Source organism: Heptranchias perlo, chromosome 13 (assembly GCF_035084215.1).
Source record: "Heptranchias perlo isolate sHepPer1 chromosome 13, sHepPer1.hap1, whole genome shotgun sequence".
NCBI lineage: Eukaryota > Metazoa > Chordata > Chondrichthyes > Hexanchiformes > Hexanchidae > Heptranchias > Heptranchias perlo.
The window spans coordinates 25,618,913-25,641,991 of record NC_090337.1 but is presented as its reverse complement, the minus strand read 5'-3'; the positions used below and the strand labels follow the sequence as shown (position 1 = coordinate 25,641,991).

Genomic DNA, 23,079 nt, shown 5'->3' with positions numbered 1-23,079 from the left:
TACGTTTAGTATTCATAAAGTCACTTTTCAACACTAATGAAAACCACATTTACAGTTTAATTGAATTTTAAAGTTTTATATCAACCTGAGAAGTTAGTACAAAGTGGAATCTCTTATTCCAATTTTCAAAGATTTAGAGCTTAGTAAACTAGTATCTCTCCCAACTCAAGCTCGCATAGAGGTCATATGTTGGACCCTGGATTGCCTATTGAAACTGTGAAATGTATTTTTATATAAATAACTGTCATTCTCTATGATCTTGGAATTAATTTCAGCAAGTTAACCAATTTTTAAGGCACTGGATATTTGTCTCTTAGTGTGTCTGTTTTTATGTCTCACACATCTCCTCTCTGAGGAGAAAATGCCCCTCTATATGGATTACATTGTTAAACGTGCAGGAATGATGGTGTGATCCATGACCTCTTTGCTAAACTGGTCTTTGTTTTTTGCTTGCAAGCGCAACAATATGAAACCATGGCATGGTATGCAAGGCAAAGATTGCGACAGTGACTAAAAATTGCATTACGATAACAGAACAATACATCAATGTCTTATGAGGAAAGACAGATGAGTTGTAAATGAATAGCTGTAGCATTGATGTGCTGCACTAAAAATATGTGTAGTCACTCATCTAGCTGTATCAACACCTTCAATGTAAGGAGCTATGTCCTCCATATGTATTCCAACTAAGGATGCCCACGCAAGTAATTCTTCTAAATTATGGCAGAAATACATAATTATTTCAGTATAAGTTCAGTGCTCTTGCTCTGATTCTTGGGCTGCTGCCATCACATAATCTGGTTATTTGCAAGATGCCAATGCACATTCAGGTATTTGATCATTCAGTATTTCAGGGAGTATCCACCTACTCCAATTTGTGATTTTTTTTTTTAGAATTGTAGTATAGAGACTTTTTTCTAGATTTTATTTAAATTCTTTTCTCATGGAGTCTGCATACATGAGGGATGACACATAAATTAATGTTCAGAATATTGCCATGGTTCTGAAAGAATCTTATGAAAGAATCTATGAAAGAAGATCAAGAAATTAAAACAGTGTACCCTTTTTGATATTTCAACAGACATTAACGTATTAAACCTAAGCAACAAATTCCTTCTGTCTAGCATGTATTGAAGTGTTACTGAATTATGCACAACCTGCCCCAAATATATTGCACATGGATAGTTTCACATAGATCACTAATGAGGGTAAACATTCTGATCGTGGCACTAGTGAGGTGGAAATAGAGCGTGGCAGAACTTCCACCCCATTCTCAATGCACATCTATTTCGGTCTTAACTTCCAGCTCTCCCCCAATTTAAATATTTATGGTGTTTGGGTGGTGTCTGGGAGCTTGCAACTAAGTGCATGCAATTTCGATGTGCTATTACAGGTACTTAAAGGTCTACAGCAGTTTCCTAGAGCATAAGCTGAGCCAGGAAGTCACTGAAGAATTTGATAAATGAAACGGAACAGCAGAAGAATGACTGGGTTCCATGAGGTAGCAGTAGAGGCCCTGCAATATGAGGTATGTGCCAGGAAAGTTGACTTGTTTGGAACGCCAGGTCACCCTCTCCAGAGGAGAGCCGTGTGCAATGCGTGGCGGAGGTTAATGCAGTCTCCAAAAACTAATACAAATGAAGAACTTGATCTAGGGACCCCAGTTTAAAAAACTTCAAGTGCATAACATCTGCGCAGTAGCCTTTGGCCAGGTATTATGATCTTTTCATGATAAAGTAAATTACCACACTGCAGGACAAATGTGCCCACAAGTATGTCTATAGTAGAGTAATAATTTTTCATTAGAAAGATTTTAAATGTTAAATCTTAGCCTTACAATTGATAGGTATGTCGGAATAATTGGCTATTGTCTTGTCCCGTGATTGGTTAAAATGTTATTTTTAAACCTCTTCAGCATTGGATACTATTGAACTTCTTCCAGGTTCATGATTGAATTACAGGAACTTTTGTGCTCAAACCACTGGTTGCAAGTTCTTTCCTTAAGCTCTGTCAAAGAACTTGAACTGATACATAAATACTTGTCAGCCAAGAAACATTTGGAAGAATTTAAAAAGTTAAAGTATTGATTTAGATAAAATAACCAGACAGCCTCTATAAATGTTAGATTTCATTAATTACTTTGTGTATTATGCCTGCATTTTTGGGAACCTGAAGCAAAAGCTATAAAAAGTTAGTTCTCGTCTCTTATGCTCCCACGATCCAAACTTTGCCTTCAGGTTAATTGTGCACAGTATGCATGCACTTCAAATACACTTGGGGAGGTAGGGGAGGGAGAGATTGAAACAATTTGTTAAATTCCAAGAGTTTCAGACAATTTTAAAGCCTCACTTTTGAAACCGTCCAGGCAATGTTAATTATTATTTACAAAAAACTCCACTAGATTCTCAGTTCTGGTTTGCAATAATACTCCAATAATTTGCACAGCAACTGGCACAAATCATTTTGCTGCAATAAAACAATACCTTTAATATCAAGTGATGAAAAATAACATTAAACACTCTATAAATAAGATTTATTAATCTCATGATTAATAATTGTTCCTATTTTGCCTCTTTGAGTTTCTAGTCTTGACCATCTGTTGGCCAGGGGCTGCAAAAACTACTGAGTTTATTCCGAATTGCTAACACGTTGGCCAGGGGCTGCAAAAACTACTGAGTTTATTCCGAATTGCTAACACTCAGGCAAAAGTAACTTTTGAACTGAAGTAACCTGAAGTTCAGTCACTGGTCTGAGCTGGCTAGAACCGGTTTGAATTAGCTACGCTTCTAAGAGACAAAGGGGATGTGATGAGACACCAGTCCTTATTTAGAAAAGGAGTAATGAGGTAATGCTACCTAACCCCTTGGAACAGAGCCAATCAGGGGATGACACCGACCACTCGAGCAAATCTAAACCAACAGGAGAAAGACAACACAGCTCGAAGAGATAAGACTTGGAATAAGAATGAAGAATTGCAGGCTTGGTGCCAGTGCGAGACTCCGGAGACCAACCATCGTGGAAGTGGAAGACCCTACGTCAGGGACGTGGAGACGACATCAAGAGAGAGAGAACGGAACGCCTGGCCAGCGTCCGCTCTCCTTTCCGGGTAATTTAATATCCTTTCTATTCTGTGACCACTCAGGGAGTGTCAGAGAAACCTAGTGGGTGTGCGTTTAAATCCTAGTTTGGGTATAAAACTGTATAACCTGCTGTAAACTGCATGCCTATATCTAATCAGACATATAAGCTATATGTACATGATCTAACAACGTTAATAAAGCGAATTGAGAATTAAGAGAGAATTGACTCTTCTCTTTGTACTAAGCCAATAACCGTAACCGGTGACCTCCGGTCAAGGAGGTGCTGAATGGAGACTAGGTCCTTCCCCACAGAAAATCTGAGGGTGAGTCACTTGTTCTCTCCAACTTTCAATCAACAATGTCATTGGCAGAGGACTGGACACAAATCATCTGTCCAGATGATTTGTGTCCAGATTTGTTGTGATTTAAATAGCTGGAATAAAGTTTTTTATTGAAAGAACTTCATTCAGATGTGGAATCTAGATTTAAGATAGATTAATCATTGAAATCACTGATTTGTTCTGATCTATTAGCCTGGATTTCCTCTGCTATCCTGCCCCAAATTGGATGGAGAACAGTGTGGAAAATCTTCCAGCGAGGCCAACTGCTTTCTCCCACCCCAACCTTAATTTCTCTGCCACTGCCTGCACTTTCCCTACCTGCTGCATATAAATGCCCGCAGGGAAAGTGGGACCTGGGTTCCTGGCCCATTTTCCTCCTGTCCGCCTCTCATAACACCACTCCCCGGGACCACCAGGTGAAGTATGGCGGTGGTCCCCTGGGTAATGGTGGGAAGGCCCTAATGTTTCCTGATTGAGGAAGAAGGCCTAGTAGTGGCTTCTTTTTTCTCCATTTCAGCCCAATCCTTCACCTGCTGTAAGGCCTCAGTCTCAGCAGTAAGTAATTTGCTGCAGTTTTCGGGGCCCTGTGGCCCCTTTAACCTGGCCTCCTGCCTCTTCTGGTGCTGCAGTGCTGCTTCTGACCCTGTAGGGGACAATGAGGAAAATTCAGTCCATTGATCCCCTTCTTAATGTGAGCGGTCTAGTAATGGCTAATTTTGTAACGTTTACTGTCTAAATATTCCTTCTAGAATTACTCATGTTATATTTCATTTACAAAAAATAATTCAGTCGGGGGCACAAATTTTAGATTGCTGAACTGGGGTTTTAAATTTTTTCTTTACAGTCTAAATAAAATTGAGACCACCCAAGCTGAAACCATAAAAGAAGAAAATAAAAACCTAATTGCCACAGGCTTACAAAGCATCCAACAGTAGCAATATTAACATGAGATATGAAAGATGATAAAAGACAAAATATGGTCTGCAAAAAAGCAAAAGATTCCTAGATCTGTCTGGATCAAGAATATACAGAGAAAGGAGTACCCAAGAAAGCTGGGCTGAACCAAGATATATCTGACTGCTACTGGGACCAACATTCCCATTCTAATTCAGGCCAGAACCAACCCGCTAAGTCTTTACTAATTTAATATAATAATCAGCACACGTCACATTTTATGTTAAACCACAGGACAGGAAACCGTTAATTCATTTAACTGATTCTAAAATGGGCCTGACTGTCAAGGGAACATAAATCTTAGGCAAATTGCTGAGAACTGTTCAACCTTAGATCAGCAAAAACTAAAATAAAAAATAAGTTTTGGTCATGCTAAAAAATCAAGTGATATTAATTTATGCCATGATGATGAGCAGCATTATTCCTCGTCTCTTTATAGATGCTAATCTGCACAAAACATTGGAGATCAACAGCAAAGGAGTATTTGGAATATAGGTGGTTTTGGGCACTTTATCTTCAAAAGGAGATTGTTGAGAGGAAGGTAGTTCATATAAAAGCAACAGGGATGATTCTGTGATTTACAGCTCCATGTTATAAGGAGAGCTAAACTTGGTTTCAACGGAGAAAAGAAGATTGTGAGGGTACATTGCTCATGTACTGTAAGATCAATACAATGATTTACAATTTTTTAATAGATCCATTTAACAATGTGTGCAACAAAATATGCTTGTGACAGCTCATGAAATTTACCATGACGTCTAATATTTTTGCTATGATTAATCCATGATTTTCCCCAAAATTTGCCATGACAAAATTACAACTATAATCGGGGCGGGTGAGGTGGGGGGGTGGAGGTGTAGGTGTAGGTGGGTGGGGGGCGGGGGAGGTGGGGGGGTGGAGGTGTAGGAGGGTGGGGGGCGGGGGACGTGGGGGGGTGTAGGTGTAGGAGGGTGGGGGGGTGGAGGTGGTGAGGTGCAGGAGGGTGGGGTGTGGGAGAAGGTGGCGGGGTGTAGAGGAAGTTGGGGTTTGGGAAGGTGGGGGGACGTAGGAGGGTGGAGTGGGGGGTGCAGGAGGGGGGGTGTGGGAGAAGGTGGCTGGGTATAGAGGGAGTTGGGGTTTGGGAAGGTGGGGGGACGGAGGACGGAGGAGTGGGGGAGGGTGGAGTGGAGGAGGGTGGGTGGGTGTAGGAGGGATAGGTGTATAGAAGGGTGGTGGGGGGTGTAGAAGGAGGGTGGAGTGGGTGGGTAGAGGTAGGTGTATAGAAGGGTAGTAGGGGACGGAGTGGAGGGTGTAGAAGGGGGTGGAGTGGAGGGTGTAGGAAGGTTTTTTTTATTATTCGTTCATGGGATGTGGGCGTCGCTGGCGAGGCCGGCATTTATTGCCCATCCCTAATTGCCCTTGAGAAGGTGGTGGTGAGCCGTCTTCTTGAACCGCTGCAGTCCGTGTGGTGACGGTTCTCCCACAGTGCTGTTAGGAAGGGAGTTCCAGGATTTTGACCCAGCGACGATGAAGGAACGGCGATATATTTCCAAGTCGGGATGGTGTGTGACTTGGAGGGGAACGTGCAGGTGGTGTTGTTCCCATGTGCCTGCTGCTCTTGTCCTTCTAGGTAGTAGAGGTCACGGGTTTGGGAGGTGCTGTCGAAGAAGCCTTTTCGAGTTGCTGCAGTTCATCCTGTGGATGGTACACACTGCAGCCACTGTGCGCCGGTGGTGAAGGGAGTGAATGTTTAGGCTGGTGGATGGGGTGCCAATCAAGTGGGCTGCTTTATCTTGGATGGTGTCGAGCTTCTTGAGTGTTGTTGGAGCTGCACTCATCCAAGCAAGTGGAGAGTATTCCATCACACTCCTGACTTGTGCCTTGTAGATGGGGGAAAGGCTTTGGGGAGTCAGGAGGTGAGTCACTCGCCGCAGAATACCCAGCCACTGTCCTGCTCTCGTAGCCACAGTATTTATATGGCTGGTCCAGTTAAGTTTCTGGTCAATGGTGACCCCCAGAATGTTGATGGTGGGGGATTCAGCGATGGTAATGCCGTTGAATGTCAAGGGGAGGTGGTTAGACTCTCTCTTGTTGGAGATGGTCATTGCCTGGCACTTATCTGGCGTGAATGTTACTTGCCACTTATCAGCCCAAGCCTGGATGTTGTCCAGGTCTTGCTGCATGTGGGCTCAGACTGCTTCATTATTTGAGGGGTTGCGAATGGAACTGAACACTGTGCAATCATCAGCGAACATCCCCATTTCTGACCTTATGATGGAGGAAAGATCATTGATGAAGCAGCTGAAGATGGTTGGGCCTAGGACACTGTCCTGAGGAACTCCTGCAGCAATGTCCTGGGGCTGAGATGATTGGCCTCCAACAACCACTACCAGTGGAGTGGGGGGGGTGTGTAGGAGGGTGGAGTGGGGGGGGTGTAGGAGGGTGGAGTGGGGGGGGGTGGTGTAGGAGGGTGGAGTTGGGGGGGGTGTAGGAGGGTGGATTGGGGGGAGCTGGGTGTTGGGGTGGGGGTGTGTAGAAGGATGGGGTAGCATGGGGGGGTGTGGTAGGGTGGGGTGGTGGGGATAGTAGGGTGGGGGTGGTGGAGTGGGATTGTGAGGTGTAGGAGGGTGGTGCGGAGGTAGTGGGGGCTGGGAAGATGGGGGGACGTGTAGGTGGGGGGATGACGTGGGGGGGATGGGGGAGCAGCAGACTCTCCAGTGATGTTCTGTAGTATCCTGAAAGCTACATACATCGTGGGCGATCTGATGAATATTCAAAGAGATCGCCTTCAAATGGTAATGGTGGGGGGTGATTAAGGTTTCCCATCATGAGCATGAAGATTGTTCCACAGATCATCACTGAAATTATGATGAACAAACACAGCCTGTCTATAGTCCGGGCCACTCGATTCCAGTTGTCAACTTCCTGAAACAAAAAGAAAAAAATGTTTTAGCCAGAAGTTGTATTTTTAAAAGAAATTTATGCAAAATCCACTTTGTACTGAATGCGCAAATCTCTACTGGTGAATCAAGTTGTAACATTGTTCTTAAAGCATACTTTAAATAAAAGTTAAAATAAATAAGTAAACAATAGCATTTTATCCGATGAACTACTGTCAGTTACATAGTATGGTTGGAAGTGTAATGAAAGTAAACTTTCATGCAACACAAAATAGAAATAACTTTATGCATAATTATGTAAAGAATTTTCATAAGTAATATTTGATTCACTACTTGCAGGTAGTTGTCCATAACACATGGATTTTCAACTGATTGACTAAGTAGACTTTTAGGAAATTCATTCAACAACAACCATTTATAAAGCACTTTTAATGTGGAAACATCACAAGACACTTCACAGGAGTGTAATCAGACAAAAATTGACACCAAGCCAAAGAAGGAGATATCAGGACGGATGACTAAACACTTGGTCAAAGAGGTAGGTTTTAAGGAGTGTCTTAAAAGGAGAGAGGTGTCGAGAGGCAGAGGGTACTCCAGAGCATCGGGCCTAGACGGTTGAAGGCACGGCCACCAATGTTAGGGCAATGGGAGTCGAGATGCACAAGAGGCCAGAATTGGAGGAATGCAGAGTTCTCGTGGGTTGTAGGGCTGGAGGAGGTTACAGAGATACGGAGGGGCAAGGCCATGGAGGGATTTGAATATGAGAGTGAGAATTTTAAAATCGAGGCGTTCTGGGACCAGGAGAATGTGTAGGTCAGCAAGCACAGGGGTGATGGGTAAACGGGACTTGGTGCGCATTATGATACGGGCAGCAGTTTTGTATGAATTCTGATGAGGAAAGCCATCTAACCATCCACATCACCCCTAAAATATTACCCTGTACACATACCCTATTCTGGTGTGTGATTTATTTCTTTGTAGGCTACTGTGAAAAATGATACATTGCAATGAGCTTTTATCTTGTGGCCTGTACTTCATACATTGGGCAACAAACATTGTTTCAGGCATTGATTCTGCAGCTAATACTATATCATTGGTCCCAAAACAAATTATGATCAAGCGTCACAAACAAAAACAGAAAATGCTGGAGAAGATCAGCAAGTGAGGCAGCATCTGTGGAGAATGAAATAGTTAACGTTTCAGGTCGAAGACCTTTCATCAGAATTGGAAGATGTTAAAAGAGTTAGTTTTTAAGCAAGTACAGAGCCAGGGAAAGGGGGAGGGAGGGAAGGGAAGAACAAAAGGGAAGGTCTGTGATAGGGTAGTGGGCAAGAGAGATTAAATGACAGAAGGGATGATGGTGCAAGGCAAGGAAGATGGTAATGGGACAGGTTAAGAAACAAAAGATTGGTCAGGAGTAGCTGCAACACTTATGATCAAGTGGGTAGTATATTAAGGGGTCACTCTCTTCCTGCTTTAGAAAGCATCCTAAAAACACTTATCTTCAAATCAGGCTTTTGCTCCCTCCCCAGTCTTTTTTTTGTTTTCCTTTTTCCCTCCTGCTTTATGTCTACTGTTTTCCACCTCCCTGCAAAGAATCTGAAATGTCTTTCCTTGTGAGAAGCGCTATAGAAATATCAGTTGTGTTCAGTGCCAGAGAGAACTATTGAAGGAAAGTGTGATTGATTAATGCAGTATTTTCTTGTTCATCAGACCTACCTCATCATAGTCATTCTTGTCTTTTATGTGTTTCACAATGTAATTTGCCCCATCGATACCCGACTTGATCTCTGCGTACAGCTGGTCTGAAATGTCCTCATTATCAATGCCACTGCTTCCAAAACCTGGTTTTAAAAAATTGCATTTATTTTTTTCCCTGTTGGAAGGGATTTCTAAATAAGATGTGATTTTTTTTAAATGAGGCTAATTCATACAAAAATACACATAAGAATATTGGTTTCAGCCTCTCCAGCTTGCCCTGATATTTAGGTTCAAGAAAAGTGAAATTCAGATTTGGGAGAACTCTGATATTAGGAGCAGTAGAAGTTCATCTTTAACTTTTTTATAAATTACTACTTCAATCTTCAGCTTGATTTTAAAATGTAGAACATTATATATCATTCTCAGCCTAGTCTCTTTTATAATTCTACAACGATGACATGCAAAATAACTGGCAATTTTATTTATCTAAGTTTTTATTAAAAAAGGTCAGGTAAGTATACATACAATATTTGTATACCCCAAGATCCTGGCTCCCCAATGGCTCTGAGTTTATCCAGTAAGCAGATGAGCCAAACAGAACATTGAAGGTCCCTAGTTTGATCCCGATCTGTACCGAGTGAACTGATCTCAGCCGGGATATCATAAAAGGTGCTACAATTGCCAAGTGCCTCTGGGTGCAAAAGCTGCCCCTGATTGCCTTCCAACAACTATTACTGAAGTCTGCATTTGTTAATTTCAGTTGAGGATGGGCAGTTGTGGCTCCACAGTTGAATAGCTTGAAGATTCATCTATAAAAAATGACTAATTGGTTGAGACCCATGGAGCCTTACCCCAGCAAGGAACTAACACCTTGAGGAGAGGGGAGGAAATTATATTACATGCCTATTATTGAAGAGCAGATTGTAGATCATTTTATTCAGCATAAAGAGCCATATTTTGAAATCGGGCTTTAAAAGATTCAAAATGAGAATACCAATTACTTTTTACGTGATTAGTTCCATGCAAAATGTTCTCCCTTCTCCTCCTCAGCAGTATCCAACCAAGGAACTTCTTGGTCTCTAAAACTTAGCTAGTCACCGTCTTAACCAGTTAAGCCATCAAGGAAACCTTTGAACATTCCTTTAAGTAATTAGACCTGGCTGGAATTTGTCTGATTAACCTACTAATGCAGTTTCAATGCTGGGGATACTCACTGATAGTTGGAGTGGCTCGTGTCCTCAGGCCATGACGTTCAGATTGTTTCTCAAACATAAGTTCACTTCTGGATTTGATGGTAAAATATTCTTGTGCTTTGGCAATGTATCCAATGGAACTGCTGCGTCGCTGCATCACATTGTTCTCCCATGGTGATGACTCATTGTCATCAGGATGGGACATGTGCAGAATCCGTGGGAGTTTTTCCAAAAAAAGCTAGAAAATCAAAATGGGATTGTATGGATAAATACCTTTAAAAGCAGAATCACTTTCATTGAAATTGTCTAGCTCAATGAAATTATAAACAGTTATCACATTCAAAATAAAAATGCAAACACCTTTCTCCTGCATATTGCACTTATCAACCTCTGACTAATATGAGCTTAGCCTTGATGTTTGCCAGGTAGTGGCTGGTACAGCACATTGGTGCTTTAATGTACTTTATTCAGTTGAAGGGTGCATGTTTTACACTATAATTTTCCACACTGCAAGCTCTATCGGCTGGGATGCCACGGAACAGAAATAAGTGGAAATTAGACATGGCATGGCAAGGATAGGAGAGAAAGCCAATCGGGCATCACCCTCCTTGCCAGTCTAGCATACCTTCTGGTGACTGGTTCAAGAGAAACACTATCAGAAGCCTGGGAACGGGCAGCCAGGCTGTCTCTTTGTTAGGGGAATGAAGCAAAAATGAGAGAATAAATGTGACAAAAACATTTTTTAAATTGAAATTTTAAACCCAAGCTTTCCCTGATGGCCCACTGAGCCTATACTGTGAGTAGATGGCTTATATAGACCAAGAAAGTCGAAGTTTGATCCCCAGTCCATGCTGTTGATTTGATCTGAGCTGGTACAGTGGTAGGAGCACTATAGTTGGTTTCAGTCCCTCTGAATTAGAGAGAGGAGAATTTGGCCTTCCCTCCCCTCCAGGAGTCCCATTGGAAAGTGCGCACATCTAGTTGATAGACAAAGACGGGATCGGATGCCCCCATGGGTAATCTGCTCTCTCTCATTGCCAAAGCTCATATATGAAAATGTCCATTTGGTTGCCGTAGCAAAGGCCAACTGGCATTATGAATGGAAATAGTTTTGTTTGGACATCATTTTAATAGTCTTTTCATTTCAATGCTTTTAGTTTTCCATTTTATTCACTTGTCCAAACTGATTAAAGGGGATGGGGACAAGTAGGCAAGAGTGGCAGGATACAATCAACCTAGAGAACACATTAATTCATTGGGCTTTTTCCTCCTTGAGGAAGATATCAAAAGGGACATTGCCTTGTTATTCAAATGGAGATGGTGAGGTGAAATGCAAAGTCTACACAAAGACATTACTATTGTTACTGTACCCATTTAGTCCAGGATGAGAGAACGTGAGTGCTGGGAGTTCGGTAATGGAAGTTTAACACAATGATACAGTTCACTACCACAATGGTGACCAGACCCATTATGAACATCAAGTATCTGGAAAACAAGACAAGCAAGGTTACTCAATACTCTTCCTACAAAGTCATTTTTTGCTCCTTTATCAGTTTTGAAATTGTACAATATTGAGGCTGGTTTGCGGATAGAAACAGTGGAATCTTTTCTTGATGTGAAAATGCCATATTCAAGTCCCAAAGTTGCCTCTTACTCTTAAATGTGATGTGTTTAGCACATTGTCCTTTTATCGCTGTCATTAAGGCATGTGCCTGATGTTAATGCATTGCTGCTGTTTGGGCAACCCTTACTGGGGCTATTACCCATGGGAGTAAGGGGTGGGCTTTGTCGTACTGAAGTTGAGTGCAGTGGTTACAGCAGTGAGAGCAGTACAGGTGGATGAGCATGGCTGCAGCTCCTCATGCAGCAGGTGACAGAGTTGCCCTTTTGCCTCGTTGGTAAAGTGCACTCTTCTAATGCACAACTCCTCAGAAAGGTCCTCAAATGACCTGTGCTGCATGTATTTTCTATGGAGGTAGGATAACATCTGGTAGACTGCATCCTCCTTAAATGCTGCCTGAGTCTCCTTTGCTCCACTCTGAGATGCTTCTCTTCCTCTTCCATGATAATGGCATACAAGTGTATCCCCATGGGGACTGTCGTACCTGTTCCTGAGAAGCCATCTCTGTGGGTAAGGGTGAGGTGGGGGGGGGGGTAATAGAAAAATCTCTCAGTAGTCTGACCCAGTCAGAAGCAAATGCAGGTGTCTGTAGGCAGAATGGGAAAAAAATTGTTTCCCATCTGCAGAAATTGCTATTCAAACTCTCCAGAGTCTTCAAGCTTAGAAACTCCTCGTTTCCATCAGTATCAGCTGACCCTATCAGTTACCCACAGAGCATTAGGAGTGCAAAGCCAGGAAACTTGGAGCTGCTGCACCACTGGCTCTCATTTTGACATATTGCAATTCGGAGAGCGGAAGGCTGAAAAAATGGGTGGAAACTCGGGGAAGTGTAATGGTGGAAATGACTTACATCCAATTTTTCTGCCTAAAAATAATTTCCTGCATCATTTACGAGGTGCTAATGTGCCAAAAACAATGAGGAAATCCACTTCCCCCACCCTTATATATATTTGTCATGGTATAATGCTGTATATATAATTTGGACGGTGCAAAAAGCTGGCATTTATAGGCTGGATAAGTTGTAAGTATTTCAGAAAGGGTTGTTTCTCCCATTCAATGTAAATAAGCTGTCTGCATTTATTAAGATTTACTTTTAATCTTGTGTGCATTTATTTAGAATCTAACAAGTTGTTAATTTGCTATTCTTCACCATCCCTCGCCATAGTCATGTCACAATACAGTACCTCTGCAACTAGTGTTCGACAAGGAATGGTTTGGAATTTTTCAAAGTCTACAGCTAAAGATCACTCACTTGCCAATTAGTGGAACAGCTAGAGCTGTCTCTGGTAACCTTTGTGAAATCAGCAACAGAAAGACAGACTGAGCAAGTAAGACAGAAATAGACAAGGTCATCTTCTCACCACCTGAGAAAGAATAGAGAAAAGAAAATCAACAAATTCATCAAGTGGAAGTTTTGCGTTTCGTTGAATGTCCCTGCCTCTCTGGTTTTAAAAAAATCAGCATATTTTGATGTCAAGTTGAAAACAGTTTTTTAGTTGTTACTCTAACATGCTACGCATGGAATCTAAGGTCATGGGTTTGAACCTTCTCCCTTCCCCCCATTCCCCACATACAAAGCTTCCACACCTGGCAGTATCATTTAGGTGAGGCACTGAGTGAACACCACTTGCTTGCCTGTATGGAGGGAAGAAGAGTCATCTCCAGTATACCTTATATACCTTTTCACAGCAAAATAAGGAAAATCAATGTCAGAAGTTTGGAGCAGCTGTTTGCCTGCTCCTTAGGCTGGAGAATCGCTTGCAATGCACAGAAATGTAAAATGGAAACAAAATATATTAAAGAGATGATTTTTTTTTAAATGTAATGTTTGGTATGTAAACAGGGTCATTGGCAGATCGAACTGAGATCCAGATCCAACTGTCTAACAAAAACCTGAAATGCAGATTGCAGACTGTAGTAACAATGCCATCCTCTGGTTCAAGTCCCAAAAGGCAAATTTTACCAGTGCTAAGAAGAAAAAATCTAAATATTAAAATTATTCCCCACTCGGTTTGTTGCTCCTGGGGATGAAGTTTGAAATAATTTTAAAAGTAAAAATAAACCAATTAAACTTTTTTGTGCAGCATGTGCTGATGTCATGATGTCATGCCATTACAAATAAAGAAATCCTGAGGCATTCAGATCATGTTTTTGAGGTGTCTGTGTGAACGGGGCTTCCAAAGCTAAAGCAATGGAGTATGAATGCTCTTTTAGGTGTCATTTTGGCTCATTTGTTAGCACTCCCCACAATTCTGCCATCACAGTTAACCGAGCTATCTTCCACTTTGTCTGGAGGACCAAGGCAGAATGCATCCGTAGGGTCACGATGTACAAGCCCCCAGACAAGGGAGGGAAGAATGTCCCCAATGCTGCTCCGATCCTGATGGCCACCTTCGTGTGTGGCTGCCTCAGGATATATGTAGAGCCCCAGTACGCAAACACCAAGTGTCACTACGTGCTGAGTTTCTACCTGTCCAACACACTGAGAAGGCTGGGTCTGGCCATGCTGGCTGAGCAGGCGCATGACCTCCCATCCAGCTGGACCCTCCCCTCCCATCTGTCCCAGGTGAAGTTCCTGAGGAAGAACCCCTTCGACCACAAGGCCATCAAACAGTGGTCGACACGAAACGGCCTGAGTGTCTTGCGAGGAAAGGAGAGGGTGGACTCGATTGGGCTTTTCCCCGATCAGACCGTCGATGCCATTTGACTGAACATCTCGTCACCAGAACTGACCAACAGGCACCAGGATGTAGCCTGGATGGTGGTGAGAAAGGCCCTCCCAGTGCGGTTCTTCCTACATGCACAGAATCTCAGTGCCACCGCAAGCTGCCCTCGAGGCTGCAGTGGGGAGGAGACCGTCGTCCACCTCCTGATGGACTGCCCCTTTGCGCAGAGGGTATGGAGAGAGATGCTTGGTATCTGTCCCAGTTCGTCCCCAACAGCTCGGTAACAGGACACCGTGCTCCACGGGCTGTTCCCCGGGACGCACACAGAGACAGATATCACCTGCGGCTGGAAGCCCATCAACTCAGTGAAGGAGGCCCTTTCGTTCCCCCAAAACCTGCTGGTTTTCCAGCTGAAGGAGCTGTCCACAACCAAGTGTTGCCGACTGGTGCACTCTAAGGTCCAGAAGTAAGTGCTGCGGGATGCACTGAAGTGAAGTGCGACCTACGCAAAGACCCTATGGGGAAAGGCTAACGTATAAAGCCACCCCACCTTATATTGTACAGAATGTATTAGAAAATATGTAGTCTTTAAAATTGTAACAATGAGATCATAGTGTATACGATCTGTACTGTATTGCCTTGAACTGCTGTGCTGCATTTTGTGCCCTATATTTGAACTGTGTGTAAACCGTGATTATCTTTAAATTTTATGAAATAAAGTATATTTGAACTAAAAAAAAGTTGGCACTCTCACTTTTGGGTCAGAAGATTGTGGATTCAAACCCCACTTCAAGAGTTCAGTACATATTCTAGACTGACATTTTGTTGCAGTAATGAGGAGTATTTCGTTATCAGAAGGGCCGTCTTTCAGCTGAGATGTTTAAGTGGGGTTTTGTTTTTCTGTTCTGGCAGGCATTAAAGATCCCAAGGCATTATTTGAAGATAAGAAGAGGGTTCTCCTGGTATCTTGGTCAATATTCATCCTTCAACCAACCTTATCAAAAACAGATTAACTGGCCATTTATCTCATTTGCTGTTTGGGATTTTGCTGTGCACCAATTGGCACATAACAGTGACTGCTTTTCAAAAGTAATTAATTGGCAGCAATGCACTCTGAGATGTTCTGACCACGTGAATGGCACTATAAAAATGCAAGTTTGTTCGCTTTCTTTCTTTTGGGTGCATTCACATTCCAGTTGATGGATTGGTGTGAAGCAGTTTGGCTTTTCATTGATGCTACAGTTACAGTGTAAATGCAACTTGAATCTGGCATCAGGACCCAATGTGACACTGGAAGGAAGCTGAGTAAGACTGCCTGGATAATGTAGTCTGACTCTGCTTCACTTCAGAGTTAATTCAGAACTTGGCACACGAGTTATACTCCAAGTTTATTGTCAGACCAGTGTCTCTGCTTTACACCGATACTAAACTTGTGGAGTGTGAATGCATCCTTGAACTTGTTTTGGTCACATCTCATCAGTGGGCATGAAAGAGAAGCAAAGAGAAGTGATGGGTAATTGAGAAATAATTTCTGTAATATGAAAAGAAAAAGCCTGTTTGTAGTTTTGATGGACAATTAAAAAGGTAGATGAAGGTACACTTCAATCTAAAACTAACCAAGCCCCACCACCAAAATATGAGGAGACAGACATGAGGAGGCATGTACAAAAGGAACAAGAATGAGAGTTACAGACAAATACAAAGATATAGAGATAACAAAAATACTGTATGTGAATTAAATGTAGAAAGTAAGAGGGAGACAGAAGAATAGAAAACAGAAAGATAAAGATAGGGAGATTGAATGAATTAGAGAGTGAGAAACAAGCAGAGAGACAGCTACAGGAAGAAAGAGAAACATTCTTTTGTCTGTGAGCAATAACATGGAGAAAAACTATATTAAATAATATATTCTGTCTTATATGGCATAATGCTTCTGTGATTATAAAAATTAACGCGAGGAACACCATAAAAGATGAGCTAATATCAGATAAAATTGATTCTATCCCTAAGACCATCCATCCTTTAGAATCACCATGATAGGAAATTTAAATTCAAAGTAGATTACATGCTCCAACATTGATTTTTTGTTTACTGTTAGGCTTCTCTGTGTCAAACAAATTGGAACAATTATTCATAAACTGCCATTATCTGAAATAGCAGATCACTGCTCTGCACTGTTTTTGCATCTCATAGCGAGATTATAGGTGAAGTTGACGTTTCAGTGGAGAATTTGGACTGTTCCCTTGTTTGTGAATCAGATTCATAATACTGAGAATGTCGAACAATTCACCAATCAAACTAAATGTATTTGTGCCAAATGAATGCATAAAAGAGCTTTTTAGTTAATTTCCATGGCAGTGCTGCTTTCTTTCGGGCAACCTGAATCAATACACTGAGTACACAGTGGATGCATAACAACACTGGAACACAATTATTATTCGCTTACAAAAACTTCCAATAAACTATTTCGAGAAAGCAATGGTTTAATGCTTCTTGTGCTGAAACCAACCAAAAATGGCTAACAACCTATCAGAGATTAAAACCTAACCAACAAAGCTCTTACATTACGTTGCCTACACAACAGTGAGTACACTTCAAAAGTAATTAATTGGCTGTGTAGTGCGTTGGCATGTCCTGAGTACCTGAAAGGTGCGATATCAATGCAAGTTCTTTCTTCCTTACAATGTTTGAAAAATCCATTCTGGGATGAGCCAAATCCCATCGAGCCAAATCTCTATATCTGATCAGCTCTCTGAATAATTGCCTGATTGATGATCCCTCTTTCACCTCTATCCTACAACTCTTTTTTTCTTGTCTATTTTTCTTACTACTATTACATTTAGTGCTGCTGTAAACTTTTCTCTCCTGTTCCTCCTAAACTGTAAGTACAATTTCCTGCACCTTCCTCGTCCCTCTCCCTCCTTACTGTGTTCAAATCAACATACATGGCCTGCCCATTGTAGAACCCATTCAAATCAATGGAACAAAAATCAGGCGGGATCTATAAAGAGTGGGCAATCTGCTCTGCCAGGTTACCACCCCAATGGAGAAGTTGAAAATTATCTCTGCCATTTCAGGTTACTATAGTTTTTCAACTTTTTCTGCAGTACAGTCAGGCATTTTCATTAATTTGGACTTCAGATTCCGACTTGGATTTTCTCCCCCAACATTCAGTTTTACATTTCAGATGTTCTTACAACACTTTTTATTCATTGTCATAGCAACAAAGCAAGCCCACACCTATTATGAACTCAAATTTGTATAGCTCATGCATGGAGTGAATGGGTTAACATGCCACTAGGTTAACAATAACCCTTTTCTCAAGTTACACACTGAAAAGCTCCTTTATCTTAGACTTGGATAGCCATAACTGAACGCTTAGCTCCATGAAGTTCTGTTTAACTGATGCGATATGGAGCTAAATAGTTGAAGCAATTGTACTGATAAATAGGGAGAGCAAATATACCTCTCCAGGGATCTTATCCCTGAGATCAAAGGAAACCTTTCACAACAGGCAAGTGTCTGAAGAAAACCCAAATCCTTACTCAACAGGTCAGTGATCAATATTGATTATTTCTATCATGTGGGTAAATGGGGAGAGCAATTCACTCTCCTCACCATGTGATAAGTTGTTCAGATTTTTACACAAAACCTATTGGAATCTTTACATCTGGCAAGGAAGAGTTTCCCACTTTTGTGGAATATTGTGCATCAGGAAATCATCACATTAAATATCACACAGATTAGAGAGAATTTCTCTGTCATCAACATGTAATGCCTTCAGACAGAATTATATATTCAATCTACCTGCAGATTCTCCAAGGCAAATTAAATCTTATCACAAACAGCAGCTAGGACTACCATTTTAAAAATCCCAGTGCTCTGGCCTAGCTAAAATTCATGATTAAAGATACAAAATGGGAATATACCCTGAAATAGTGTAGCCATTCCGGTAGACTCCAACTAACTCAGCTGGCACCCCCATATGATAGGTCCCTGCCTTAAGTGCAAGTTTCCTGTATAACCTTTAAATCTCTACCAATTAGTCTACAGCAGGCCCAGACATGAAGTGAGGAAACCCCCAGTGGTGGAAAGCTTTGGGAACCATAGGTCCAAAGTCACCAAGTATGCTACAATTACCATATAACTTACCTCTTTCGTATATGCAGCTCTAAAATTCTACAAAAAACAAGATATTTCTTTTTTTATACCATCTAAAATTCTATTGACCTAAGATGGTTGCTATGGTAATAAGTTTGTTTCTTAAAAAAAACAACTACTTATGGATAATTATACAATCATACAGAGGAACACTCACTGTCTGCAGGAAGATAATGGGCTAATGATGCCAGGAAAGAAATGAGGACGCAGGGAGTAATGATGTTGATGATATAAAACAGCGGCTTGCGTTTGATAATGAGGTAGAATGTTATATCCTGGTATTTGGTGCTGTTAGGGGAAATATTTGCATGGATATTCTTTTTCGCAGGTTTATGAACAATTTCCCATTCGCCGTTCTCTGTGTAAAATGAAAAAGAAAGGTGTCAGCAATAATTAACAACTTACAAAATTAATTTTCCTTCATGTCCCAGGCCCAAATATATTACTATATACAAATCTACACAGCAGAGGTGCTCCAGTTTTCTCTTCTTTCCCTTCCTCCCTCTAATCTTTTGTGAAGTATCCACTCAGGCTGCAGTAGTTTCACATTAGTAGCTGCATACAGTTCTAATGTGATAATGCTGATTTCCTTAGTCTTACTTTTATTTTAAATTGAAATTTGAGTAACATCAGTCAGCATTTTGGAGCTTGCAATGCCAATGAAATAGATGACAACAGCTCTTCAACTCCAGAATAACTTTGTTCAGTACTATTTTTATATATTGCACTTGTAGTTAGTCATTTCCCTATAGGTCCGTATGAACCAGACAAACTGGGTTTAAAATGGAGTCTTTACAGTTTTATTCACTCATTCAACCTTGTATATGTCCTTTGTTTTGTTTTTTAAAAAAGCTCTAAAACCATTTGCAGCAATAGCACAACTATCTTATTAGACAGGTTCAGTCTTTATGAAAACCTTGTATCACTTATTTAGAAACACATGACACAATGATGTAAATCAAGTAAAAACATGTCACCTGCATAGCATTGTGACAAAAATATTGTCTTTTTCATGAAATGACATTCTTTAATAGGATGAAGTCCAGCATGAGTAGAATAAGTTAAAACCAGAATCTGCAGATATGAGGAAGTATCATAGCAAAATGGCAGCTTACCGTCAGTGCCCAGGAAAGCATCTGCAGTAGTTGTGCATAAAAATTGTTCCTTTTAGAATTCTTGATATTAAATAAAGTTAAAACTAGGGACAGAAATTTGCCAAAAAAACAGGTGTTGCATGGCCAAATTTCTGGGCCCAAGTCTCAACAAATCAGTAAAATCTAGCTTTAAATATTGGATTTCTGCAGTACACAGCATGGAGGCCTCCAAGTGCCCATTTAACTGCCAATTGCTAATTTAACTGCAATTTGTCATGGGACTGATTAACATCTATTTGCATAGTTTTGATGTCTCTAATGAGGCTAGCGCACACATGAAGCATGGCCCCTGACACTTTAAAAACATCTTCTGTTGCACAATCAGGAGTTCAGTGTTGAGTAAGGCCTACCTTCCCGATTCTGCAGGTTGTGTGCACTACAAGCAAGGGGTCACACTCAAACATGACATCAGGAAATCATGATCCAGTAGTTGGGATGCAATCGAACATGCCTAGTTATGGAAGACACAAATCGCATGCTGCACATTTCCCGCCATCTCTGCAGCTATTACAGAAATTTAACCCATATGTGGCAGTCTATAGCCTCTCATTGAATCCACATTGGTGAGTCTGCCCAAACTTTGCAAAAAAAACTCTAAATAGAAATTAAAGTCTTCAACTACAAATCAGAAATTTAATATTGACTAACCAATGGTTTATGCCAGTGTTGTCCAATACATTAGCTACTAGCCACATGTTGCTCATTGGGAATCCAGATGTGGCTAATTGCATTGTTGATTAGTAAATAAAAAATGAGTAATAGACACCATCAGTGGTCACGTGATCTCAATACTCATAGTGTATGTGTACTTTAATCTTCTTGTGCGTTTGTGGGTAAAATGGTAAGATGAAAGGCAGAGTGTGCGAGTGTTTATTGATCGTGCTTTACCGCCTTGGTTACTGAATGGCGGTAGAAGTTTGTTAAGTAAATATACACATTTGAAGTACATTTACCAGTATTGTGTGAGTGCATGTAAGGCGTTTTCTACTAAAATTAGTGCATATGGCTAAAATGGTGTTACTGTAGCCACACCTATAGCTAGTCCACAATTTCTGTTGGACAATACTGGTTTTTGCAAAACAAATCATTTGTGTTGTAGCTACCCTAATAGTTCTCAGTTCAGTGCCACTCTGTGATTTAATAACTATCAGTTGCCGGTATAGATTCTCTAACTAATGCTAAGTTTAATTTTTCCATAGAACATTTCCATGGAATGCCTTTTTCTCCTGTAGGGAAAGTTGATGTGTTTAGTCTCTACCGTATATGATCACATTACCTTATTACAATAACAATTATAGTAAAGGATGAAATATTTTACCAGGTTGTGTGAATTAGAGCTTTGTTTTATGATATGTATTGTTTGGTAAATATAGAGGACACCAATAAGGCTTTACCTGTGAAAGCTTCGGGGTCAATAGCAATCCATTCAATAGGAAACTCCTTGTCATTTACATTATCTGTTTCCAGTTGCAAATTTATCTCCTCTGCATTGTAATTAAAAGAGCTTTAAAAGAAAGAGAAAAAAACATTAAAGTCAAAATACTGAATTTCTGTCAGTGCAATGATTAGTACAGAAGTATCAGTAACACAAGTCACACAGAATGTATCTGTCAGTGGTGACATTAAAATAAAATTGCTGGACTATAACTTGGTGTTGTAAAATTGTTTACAATTGTCAACCCCAGTCCATCACCGGCATCTCCACATCATGACATGAAGAACAGCAGCTTCCTTGCGCCAGTACCAATAACAGGTCAATCAGCTTTAGACCTACTTTCATCCAAATAACAAGAACTCTAATGCCAGGGGGTAATTTTTGATTCAGGGGTATATCGGGTGGGCTGTGGGCAGAGTTTCTGCTCCACCCACCCAATGCAGTTGGCAGGAGACCTGATCAATTTTAGTAATTGAGATTTACAGCCTTTATAATATACTCATGTGAATCACAACATTTCACTTCTGGAAGGTGGTACAGAGTTGGTATTCATTTCCATGTGAACCGCTTTGAAGGATATCATCAATTCCTCTGCCAGCATGCATTGATGTTTGATGGAGATACATCCTACTTATTAGTTATGTGTTTCATTAGATACATCTAAGCTTAATTGCAAATGTAGGGATGTATTGCTCCAGGATTTACTATTCTCTGCTTTAGGAGTTCAAACCATTTAACATGAAACACGCCATGACATTAATAATACCTCAGCCTAGAGCAAGGATAAGCTCCACTGCAGTGGGAGGAGGTTTATCACAGTTAAGGGTAATATTTTCTGCATTACAGACAGTTTTTTTTGTGAACAGAGCAACTTTTAAATGTTTTTAGGCATAAACGGGATGAAAATTGTAACAAAGAAAAGCCGCATACTTAGCACTGGGAGTCCGCCTGTTCTGATTTTTGGGCGAGTGCTCCCACCAGAAACAGGCAAGGACTTCATTAAAATATTCAAATAGGGGTCATCTGATGTTGTCAGATTGGATCCCCAACACAATTTTCACTGTCAGTCAGCGCTGCCACCGCTACTTCATCAACCTGCCCACAAACCAAGGGCAATACAAGTCTGGAGGCGGCCATTTACAACACTACTTAAAGGGATCATTCGCTGCAGCAAGAGAAAGCTGGAAGCAGGTCTGCCATTCATTTTTCTTTCATTCCTTTGAGAGTTTTTGAGCCCTAAAAACTTCCTTCAGTTCATCTCCTTGCTGCTGGATGTGCCCTTTAAATTTTCCTGATACTGAAATAAGCTGTTCCATTAGGACACCGATCTTTCCAGCCCTCCCCTTCATGGTGCTGCTGCAGACCCATGATCAGTATCTGCCCCGCTGGATTTACTGCCCTCCCAAATGGTAAGCATCCAATAAGCACTGCGATTAGCAGTGGCAGATCCCCTCTTGCATGCTAATGAGGCATGACCAACAAAATCCCTTGGACCTCCCATCAATGTTATCGGGTGGACGATGTAGGTTCCACAGAGAAATCGCTCCCCCGCCCCCCATTTGCCAATTTTTAATTTAGAAGTTAGAAACAGTATTTCCACATATCCATGAATGCAATTTGTACTTACATGAATTTCAAGGAGCAGTTCTGCCAGTCAAATGGAAAATAAAGGACATTGATGGGACAGGAACTCCTGAATATTGCAGGGGGAAGCCAATAAACAAATCCTTCTGGATAGATCAGCATATTGCAAAAATAGGCCACATGGTATTGTCCATCATTGCTGGTGAATAAGGCACAGGATAGGTGAGATTTGCTGTAAAAGTATTGCTAACACTTTCTACTGGTTTAGCATATGTAAAAATTTGGTTAATCACTCGCTTCATATCTTTGT

At 41.1% G+C, this 23,079-nt stretch overlaps 2 protein-coding genes across 3 annotated transcripts in view; one reads left to right on the top strand and one right to left on the bottom strand.

Annotated features, from left to right (window-relative positions):
• The window catches only part of eif4e2 (eukaryotic translation initiation factor 4E family member 2), a 47,799-nt gene extending 44,503 nt beyond the window's left edge, over positions 1-3,296 (top strand). Inside the window, exons 9-10 of one of the 2 annotated variants that reach the window (XM_067995188.1) lie at positions 1,394-1,528; positions 2,587-3,296. The gene's annotated coding sequence lies outside the window, so the exon portion shown is untranslated. Of the gene's footprint in view, positions 1-1,393; positions 1,529-2,579 lie in introns of both variants that reach the window. The other variant, XM_067995187.1, reaches the window with a different exon arrangement.
• Positions 3,297-5,604: 2,308 nt separating this feature from the next.
• chrnd (cholinergic receptor, nicotinic, delta (muscle)) overlaps positions 5,605-23,079 on the bottom strand; it is a 40,633-nt gene continuing 23,158 nt past the window's right edge. The window contains exons 5-12 of the mRNA XM_067995184.1: positions 22,813-22,968; positions 21,145-21,254; positions 18,754-18,954; positions 13,022-13,133; positions 11,519-11,633; positions 10,170-10,386; positions 8,974-9,098; positions 5,605-7,279 (exon numbers count right to left, since the gene is read on the bottom strand). Of these exons, the coding sequence (XP_067851285.1) occupies positions 7,097-7,279; positions 8,974-9,098; positions 10,170-10,386; positions 11,519-11,633; positions 13,022-13,133; positions 18,754-18,954; positions 21,145-21,254; positions 22,813-22,968 (1,219 nt within the window). The 3' untranslated portion in view covers positions 5,605-7,096. The remainder of the gene's footprint in view (positions 7,280-8,973; positions 9,099-10,169; positions 10,387-11,518; positions 11,634-13,021; positions 13,134-18,753; positions 18,955-21,144; positions 21,255-22,812; positions 22,969-23,079) is intronic.